Source organism: Mus caroli, unplaced genomic scaffold, assembly GCF_978045245.1.
Source record: "Mus caroli unplaced genomic scaffold, Mus_caroli_1 scaffold_9, whole genome shotgun sequence".
Classification (NCBI taxonomy): domain Eukaryota; kingdom Metazoa; phylum Chordata; class Mammalia; order Rodentia; family Muridae; genus Mus; species Mus caroli.
In genome coordinates, this window is record NW_028227264.1 from 41686070 (window position 1) to 41695483 (window position 9414).

At 46.7% G+C, this 9414-nt stretch overlaps 1 protein-coding gene across 1 annotated transcript in view; it reads left to right on the top strand.

Moving 5' to 3' along the window:
• Window positions 1-8918, top strand: part of Pdss2 (decaprenyl diphosphate synthase subunit 2) — a 214939-nt gene extending 206021 nt beyond the window's left edge. Inside the window, exon 8 of the mRNA XM_021173960.3 lies at window positions 8110-8918. Coding sequence (XP_021029619.1) covers window positions 8110-8268 — 159 coding nt within the window. The 3' untranslated portion in view covers window positions 8269-8918. The remainder of the gene's footprint in view (window positions 1-8109) is intronic.
• The last annotated feature ends 496 nt before the right edge of the window (window positions 8919-9414 follow it).

Sequence of the window (9414 nt, forward strand, 5' to 3'; positions counted from 1 at the left end):
AATCTCAACTTCAAAATCTCTGCTATTTCTGAAGCTAAGTGTTAAGTGCTCTTTTGTTTTTCCTCCTAAAAGAGATACTCAGTGCTTACAGAGGCCTGTTGTGAGTCAGGTGGTCGTAGTACACATCTTTAATCCCTGCATTCAGGAGGCAGAGGCAGGCAGATCTCTGGGAGTTCAAGACCAGCTTGATCTACAAAGTGAGTCCCAGGGTGCCCAGTTACACACACAGAAACTCTGTTTAAAAAACAAACAAACGAAGGAACAGAGAGGCTTGCTGTGCAGAGCTGGCAACCAGAGTTTGATCCCCAGCCGCATTAAGGTGAATAAACAGAACCAACCCACAGTGTGTGCCACGGCACAGTAGCGTATACACAGGCAACAGTGATCATTTTAAAATAAAAGAAGGATTATGGGCTGAGGGTATATCTTAACTGAGAGAGCACTTGTCTAAAACTAAAAGGCAGAGTGGTGCATGCCTATAGTCTGAGCACTCAGGAGATGGAGGCAGGCGGGAGGAACAAGAAGCTGAAGGTCAGCCTCGGCTCCTTAGAGAACTCAATGCCTGCTTCAAAAATAACAATTTTAACAGAAGGATTCCCACACTGAGGCACTCCAGCAGAAGCAGGTGGCACTGGGGTGTGGCCCAAAAAGTTCCTGGGGTGCATGCCCCAGTTTGTTTCTCTGGCTTCGGTGACTTATTTATTGGCCTGCCCTCCTGGATGCTGGTCCTCTTGCTCCTCCCTGCTCTTGCACTACCACAGAGTCACTCCCACCACTATGAAGAGTGGCTTGTTCTCCGTTCATAGTCTCAGCCCAGGGGACAGTGCAGGTAGGTAGCAGTCTAGCTCAGGTCAGAGCTGAGCTGGGGTTCTCCTCTAGACAGATGACCTGTGCTGGAACACTGTCACAATCGCAGGAATCATCTGTAAATGCTCTCCCCGACCCTTCAGAGCCCTCCAGTAGCTGGAAGGTCAGCCCGTGCATTCCTGCCCACCTTATGCACCACGCTGCCACTGAGTTTATCTCTGTGCTGCACTTTCTCCACTGCTACGGCAGTGTGGGAAACCGTAGTGATTGATCTTTGGGGTTGGGTTGGGTTGCTGACTGAGGGTCACCCTGGAGCCCCGCCTGACCCGAGGCTCACTAGGTAACTCAGTGCTGAGATCAACGCATGCCCGGCGCCTGACTTATCCCAGGGGCTCTAACATCAGGAGGGAGGACGTGCTTGTTTTCCAAGATGCTGATGACCCTATATCCGATGATGTTGGCCATAATCAAGAAAAAGGTGTTCCTACTTTCTAATTGATAAGGTTATCATAGCCTTTACCCTTAACAATCCCTTTACCCAGGAATCAGTTCACCTAAGAGAACCACAATTTCAAGGCTAGCCTAGACCTCATAAAGAAACATTGTCTCGGGCTGGTGAGATGGCTTAGTGGGTAAGAGCACCCGACTGCTCTTCTGAAGGTCCAGAGTTCAAACCCCAGCAACCACATGGTGGCTCACAACCATCCGTAACGAGATCTGGCGCCCTCTTCTGGAGTGTCTGAAGACACTGTACTTACATATAATAAATAAATAAATCTTTTAAAAAAAAAAAGAAAAAAGAAACATTGTCTCAAACAAAACAAAACTAAACAACAAAAACAAAAAACCTGTCTGGTCAGATGTGGTGGCTTTGCATGCCTCTTGGATGCTGAGGTAGGAGAGTTGTTGCTGGTTCCAGACACAGGAGTTTGGGCTACAGAAAGAGACCCTGTCTGAAAAATAAAGAGAGGGAGGGAGGGAGGGAGGGAGGGAGGGAGGGAGGGAGGGAGGGAGGAAGGAAGGAAGGAAGGAAGGAAGGAAGGAAGGAAGGAAGGAAGGAAGGAAGGAAGGAAGGAAGGAAGGACAATTTCAAATGGTCTAAGCTTCAACTCCATCTCCATCAGTGAGGCCTCAGTACCTCCAGGGAGGGAGGGAGGGAGGGAGGGAGGGAGGGAGAGAGGACAGGCAGACAGAGAAGAACTATGTAGCTGTCAGCTGGTGGAGTGCTGAGATTGCAGCTGTGAGCTACCACAGCCAGTGGCATCTGCGTTGCTGTTGTTTTTAAAGTCAGGTTCTCACCCTGGCTGGCCTGTAGCTTGCTGTGTAGACCAGGCTGGTCCTTAGCTCACAAAGATGAGATCTTGCCTGTGCCTCCTGAGTGCTGGAATTAAAGGCATGAGCCCACATCTGCTTTTTAAAAGTTTCCTATATGAATCTCTTGGTCAGATTTTTTTTTTTATTTAGCTCAACTTAATGTGTCTTTTCAAACAATATTTTACTCATGATTTTTAAACATTATGTTTTTTAATGTAGTTTTACATTTTATTTTTAAATTATATTTTAATTAAAATAATTACATAAAATTAAAAATTGCATTATTTATTGTGTGGCTTGTGTATGATGTAGGCATATGTGTACTAAGGTGTACGTGTGGGGTCAGGAGACAACTTTGGGGAGTCGGTTCTCTCCTTCTACCTGTGTCCTAAGAAGAACTGAACTTCAGGCTTTGAACGTTCTGGGGAAAGTGCTTTACCAGACTGCAGCTGCATTTCCTCATTATAAGATTAAAGATTAAATGTTCTATTTGCTACCATCATATATTAAGTTGAGCCTGGTTCGTTACAGTTCACAGAAGGGTTAGGGGTTTTAGTTCAGTGAAAAGAGCAGTTGCCTAGCATGTGTGAATCCCTGGGTTCCCTAACGGAGGCAGGTGGCACTGGGTCCGCAGTCTCCTGCACTCAGAAGGTAAAGACGGGATCAGAAGCTGAAGTCATCTTTGACTACAGAGTGAGTTGGTGGCCAGCCCAGACTTTTGAGACTTTTGTCTCAAAGTTCACAAAGAAACAAACTAAAGTGAACAGGCACAAGAGATGTAGGAGTTAAAATACCATACACCATAAAAATATTCTATAGCATTGCCTGTTTCTCTTACAGTGACAGTGTCAGGGACACAGTGTGCCACACCTATAATCTAGTATCCAGAAGACAGAGGCAAGAGTCCTGAGACAAGTTCAAGGTCAGCCTTGGCTACATAGCAAGTTCTAGGACAGCCCAGCTGTCTTAGTTAGGGTTACTGTTGCTGTGATGACCAAAAACAACTTGGAGAGGAAAGGGTTTATTCTTACAGCTCTCAGGTCACAGAGGGAAATCAGGAGAGGAACTCAAGGCAGGAACCTGGAAGCAGGAGCTTTTACTGTCTTGTCAATTTGCACAAGAAATTGACAGATTTGCACAAGAAGTGAAAGCCTGCTTCTTACACAGTTCAAGTCATGCACTCTAGGCCAAAGCGCCACTGAGCCTACCCAGAACAATCGCTAATCAACTAATCAGTGTCCAAAGGGTTGCTTCTAAGCACCTGGAGAGTGGTGCTGAGCTGAGGTCCTGTTCCTACTCAGTGTGAGCTTGTGTCAGCTTGACAAAAGAACCAGCTAGCACACAAGGATGGATAACAAGACTTTGTCTCCAAAGGGAAAGAGAAAAGCAGACAAGGATCAGAAAAAAAAGATATTACAATGTTATTTCAAAACTGAGCATGATGGTACATGCCTGTAATTCTAGTAATAGGAGGCAAAGACATGAGGGTCTTTGCAAGTTCAAAGCCAGCCAGAGACTTTAAGAGCCTATCTTATGACAAGCAAACAAACAAACAAATGAAAGTCATTGCAAACAAGTGTAATGTGGGAACTTTGATTGACCATGGGTGAAAAAAAAAAAATCTGAAAACCGCTGAACAGAGCTGGAGAGATGAATCAGAGGTAAAAACACTGGCTGTTCCAGGCGGGTGGTGCGTCCCTCTAATCCCAGCCCTCGGGAGACAGGCAAGAGGATCTTTGTGAGTTCAAAGCCAGTCTGGTCTACAGAGGTAGTCCAAGATAGACAGAGCTATACAGAGAAACAATGTATCGAGAAAAAAAAAAAAAAACCAAAACAGAACAAGATACTGTCTGCTTTTCCAGAGGACCTGGGTTTAATTCCCATGCTCCTACATGGCAGCTTTCAGCTGTCTATGACACTAGTCCTAGGGGATCCAGTGCCCTCTTCTGGCCTCCTCAGGCACTGCACAAGCATGATGCACAGACAAACATGCAAAAGACCCACACACATTTTTTTTTTATTAAAATAATTTAAAGGGCTGGTGAGATGGCTCAGTGGGTAAGAGCACCCGACTGCTCTTCCGAAGGTCCAGAGTTCAAATCCCAGCAACCACATGGTGGCTCACAACCATCTGTAATGAGATCTGGCGCCCTCTTCTGGAGGGTCTGAAGACAGCTACAGTGTACTTACATATAATAAATAAATAAATCTTTAAAAAAAAATAAATAAAATAAAATAATTTAAAATAGTAGACTGCTGCTAAGACAAGGACTAGCTAGACGATGATAGGGAACTATCTAACTTTCCTAGTTAACTTTCTGGGCTGGCAGAGTGGGTCAGCGAATAAAAGCGGCTGCTGGGAAGCCTGGCCTGAGTTTGATTTCCAGAGCCCGAGATGCAAGAACCAAGTTCTGAAAGCGTCCTGTGCTCTTGACATTGTACCGTGGCCTGCCTGCCCACAGTCCCTCTCACATAGACACGCAGCAATAATACTTAGTGAAATGACTTTTTAAAAAGATGTTTCTAGATAACTCTCCTGGTGTAATCGCAGTGTTATGATTATGCAAGTCAAAACTAGGATGAAGCAGCCTGCTGCCAATGGCATGCACCAAAGGTGTGCTTCTAATTAAATTTTGAAGAAAAAAAATAGAAGACTTCTTAGCCTGGTTTTCAGAGCTGTCATGGTCCCTGCTGCCTGGCTCTACCAGGCATGCTGTTCTCAGCCCTGCTCCTCCCTGTGGGCTCCTCCCTGCACGCTCTGCTTACTGTTCCCCGCAGCCTTCTTCCCCTGCAGTTAACTTGCTACTCTTGACCCCACGTCTCATCAAAGCCCACTCTGCAAGACTTTCTGGTATCTCTCCTGGTTGACCTTATCTGCCCTGCCCTGCCCTGCCCTGCCCTGCCCTGCCCTGCCCTGCCCTGCCCTGCCCTGCCCTGCCCTGCACCTATAGTGCCACATTGCTGCCTTGGTATTGCTGCAGTTCAGGTTCTCTTTAGCTCCTGGGCCTTGAGCAGAGAGGACATGACTCTGACATTAGTTGGTGCCCCAAGAGTTCTTAGAAATTCAGCATTTGACTCCTCTAACAGACATCCACATGCCTCGGTTGCCAGCCTAGAAGTCTAAAGCATTGGCTTGTCCAAGGAATGTTGACTGCTGTAATGAAAACAGGGCCACACTCACCTAAGTGTCTTCAGAATCTGAGTCCAGCTGCCTCTGAGCTCACTGTAGATGAAACCAAAACTGATTTGATCTGATTAGATGGAATGCCATAGTCAGGGAGAGCTCTAAGCCTTTGGGGGGAGAGCTAAGCAGGCTGAGCTGTAGCCATGAGTGCAACCATGATTTTACAGTCCAGTAATCTCTGCTCTCGCGCAGCCCCACCCGTCCCTGCGGAGTCCATAGGATCCTCGTTTAGAGCCGGGAACAGTCAGTTGAGTTACGTCCCTCACATGGTAGAGCTAAGACAGAAACTTGAATCTGGCTGTGCGCTCACTCAGTCCTCGGCAAAGCCTAGGCTGGAGTGATCAGAGTCTAAAGTTTAGTAGAAAGTGGCTCTATGGGAAAAGGCAGCAGAAAACCATGGCCTCGGAGGCAGATGGCGGTACATGCTTGTAATCCCATCTCGTGGGGGAGGCTGAGACAGAAGAATTGCTGAGAGTGTAATTCAGGCAGAGATGGTACATAGTGAGAAGGCCAGGCAGAGTGAGGTGCTGTCTGCCTTGCTCCCCCAAAAGTGAGATGGCTTCGCAGGTATAATGACACTACACAAGCTTCACATAAGTGTGATCCCCAGAACCCACATAAAAATGGAAGAAGAGAACCTGATCTCATACCACAATTTTGTGGGGTTATGCATGCATGTGCACTCGTGTACACACATACACACACAAGCTGAAAACAAGAAATGTGGCCTCTTCTAATATCTGGAGTAACTGAGCTTCCCTGGACCTCTAACCCCTTTATCCTCTAATTAGAGTAATACACCAGCATATATTTTTATTCATGTTTTATGTATTATACAGTATGTAGCTTAAAGTCTCACAGGGAAGTCAGTATGTGAGTAGAACATTAAAGTACAACAGTGTAGTAACTCTCTACTCCAGAAGCACACAGGCTACTCCAGAGGCAGAAGAGCAGCTGGTCCCTGGTGCCATCACCCTGGGTGGCTGAGTGCCTTCCACCCAGGTAGAATCGGGGTGGGAGGGGCTTAGTAGGAGTGGAATGGCAACCCCAAGGGAGCCAGTGTGTCAGCTCTGAAAACTGCAGCTAGTTCCCCTTAATATAGGAACAGAAGACAGAAGGGAGAGAAACGAAGCTGGGAGGGACTGGAGAAAGGACTCTTGTTCCTCCTGGGGAACTTGAACTGCTAAGGCTGTCGGAAGGCAGTGACAGATTTTAGACAAGACCATATTTGATTTATAAACCTTTTTGGCAATGTGGCAATGTGGATGGAGCGTGGGAAGGCTCTTTAGGATGTGAAAATAACCTGGGGGGGGGGGAGATGAGAACCCCAGTGTAGCACAGTTTAAAAAGTAGAAAATCAAAGAGCTCAAAGGAGCTGCAGAGATGAGGACTCGCTGACTGTCAGTGAAGATGTCCACATCCATCCAGCGGTGGCAGCGCTTGCCTGTTAGTCTCAGCACTCAGGAGGTAGAGGCAGGCAGCTCTCTGAGTTCCAGGACAGCCAGCACCTTCCTGGCAGGATGTCCAGGTCAGGGAAGCCCTGTCTCAGAAAAGGAAAAGGAAATGTTCACAGGAAGGCTGTAATGCTCCTTGCTGTGACTCAGGTATCCAGGCAGTAGAGAATCTCTGCTGTGGGCCCGCCCCAGCGCCAGAGGGAAAGCCCTAGAGGGATTCCCACGGACAGTTCCTGCTGCATCCCGTCCATAGCATGCATCTTCCATGACTCATAGACTGGGTCTTACTACCTGGCCCCACCCAGTCTCTGAGAGTCAGAGGAGTTGGCCTCAGGTGAGCTAGCCAGGGACTGCCTGGTGCCTAGGTGAGGGAGTGGGGGAGACCTTTAAAGCCCTCACTGAGTATTGAACAGGACAAGGTCACTTAAGTTCAAAAAATGAAGCCTTTTCCAACTGCAACTGTAATGATTTTGTTTAGTGTTTTTAAGATGTTATTGGTAGTCACTTGTATGGCCTCGTGCACATGCGTGCAGCTGCTGCCTGTGGAGGCTTTGGGGAGCCGCCAGAGATGGAGGAGAGTACGTGCCAAGGCAAATCTGCAGCCCCCTCCTTGTTTTTCTGTTTGTTGGTTTGTGTTTTGAAATAGAGTCTGGCCATGTAGTCCTGGCTGACCTCTAACTCACAGAAACCCACCTGCCTCTGCCTTCCAAGTGTTAGGATTAAAGGTGAGCATTGCCCATCCGACCCTTTGGTTCTTTCTTTGGTCACAGAGAGAGACCGGAAGTCAATTTGCTGGCTGGTGAGAACCACTGCATTAGCAAAAATGCTTTGTTCCATTTTCCTGAGGAAAATATTTTGTTTTTAAATAAGTCATACTCAGATTTAATAATATGTGTTTTCCTTGAATTTTCATTTTGATTATTGTATCAACATAAGGTGTTTTAAGTGTTTTTTTTTAAGTTTGAAGATGTTAATGGAGGCTCCTCCTCCCTCCCCACCCCCACACATAAAATAGAGGCTGTTGAATTCCAAATGCCAGAGATACCACAGCTTGGCCTTCATTACTGCCTTCCCAGCATGGGACTCTGTGCAGATCAAGGGGTGGCTGTGAGAGGAGCTGTAATTGGGCTGATTGGAGCCATTGTGCTGCTCTGGAGCGAGGCTCCCGTACGTAGCCTTAGGGAGGTGATGGTGTCTGGAGATCACCGGGAAACCTGTCCTCTTTCTCCAGACGAGAGAGCAGAGATACTGGATTTACACGTTTCCTGCCCCTCACTCCCACCCCCAGTTAAATTGTGGTCCTCACTGTACAACCAAAACCTGACTTATTGTGCATTTATTTCCTAACAGCTGCGAGAAACAATCAGAGCTGGCAAAGGTGTGACTTCAGCTATTGACCTGTGTCGTTACCATGGAAACAAGGCACTGGAGGCCCTGGAGAGCTTCCCTCCCTCAGAGGCCAGATCGGCTTTAGAAAACATTGTGTTTGCTGTGACCAGATTTTCTTGACACCAAATTAAAAAGACACTATTGTTCCTTAGCTGAAAAACCCAGAGAATGAGGCGGACAGGAGCGCTTTTGGTGATGAAATAAGTAACGTGTTTAATGACTTTAGAAATATATGTATTTTTTTTCTGTCCTTTATCTGACTGCTTAATGAATCTATCCTTTGGAACCACTACAAACAAAACGAGAAGGAAAAAGGTCACGCGGTTTTCACTTGTCACGCCAGAGCACACTTGAGGCTTCAGCAACAGAAATAATTAATGAGACTCGCTCCCATGACCTCAGCAAATGGACAGGAAATAAGTCCTTATTGATTGGACCAAGCCCGGGATGGCGCCAGGGCGGTGGCTGTGGTTTTCCTGCCACAGAGGACAGAGCAAGCTGGAAGCTGCAGGTGTCGAGCAAAGCACTGGATGCCAGCTGTGGGGGACACATCAACACCAATGACCAGTCTGTCGTAGTGGAGAAGACATCAATGCATTAAGCAAAAATCTGTGTTGCCTGCTGTCTTGAAATCATGTGCATATAGTGTGAGAGGCTTGTGCATCCTAGTTTTTCTCAGATTTGGGAGAAGTGAAGGAGATGTTAAGCTGCCAAATACTTGAAATTGAATATTAAAGTGTTACCAAGTGTTGACTCAATTGTATAAGAAACTGTCTGCCTTTCTTTCTTAAAGATCAAATTTAGGACACATTTCAAGCTTGGCATGGTGGTGCACACCTTTAATCTCAGCACCCGAGAGGCAGAGACAGGCTGATCTCTGAGTTCGAGACCATCCTGGTCTACAGAGTGAGTTCCAGGACAGCCAGAGCTACACAGAGAAACCCTGTCTGGAAAACAAACAAAAAAGATACAATTCAAAGGCCAGTTTCTATATTTCAAAAGCCACGTATCCATTTATGACACTTTGTCTGGGGGACTCCCTCTGGTGTCCCCAGCCTTCAGCAGTGTAACTGTAGTACTGGGACTTGGTTGGTGAGAGTTTTGTTTTAACCTCAGAATGTCAACTTTTGATATTGAGACACACACACTGAGTTCCAGAAAGAACACAAGCGCTCACATAGGCCTGCAATCGGATTCTGGCTCCATGCGGTTGGCAGACAATTGCCGTGGTTTGCACAAATGCAATCCGAGAATCCCGTTGACAAG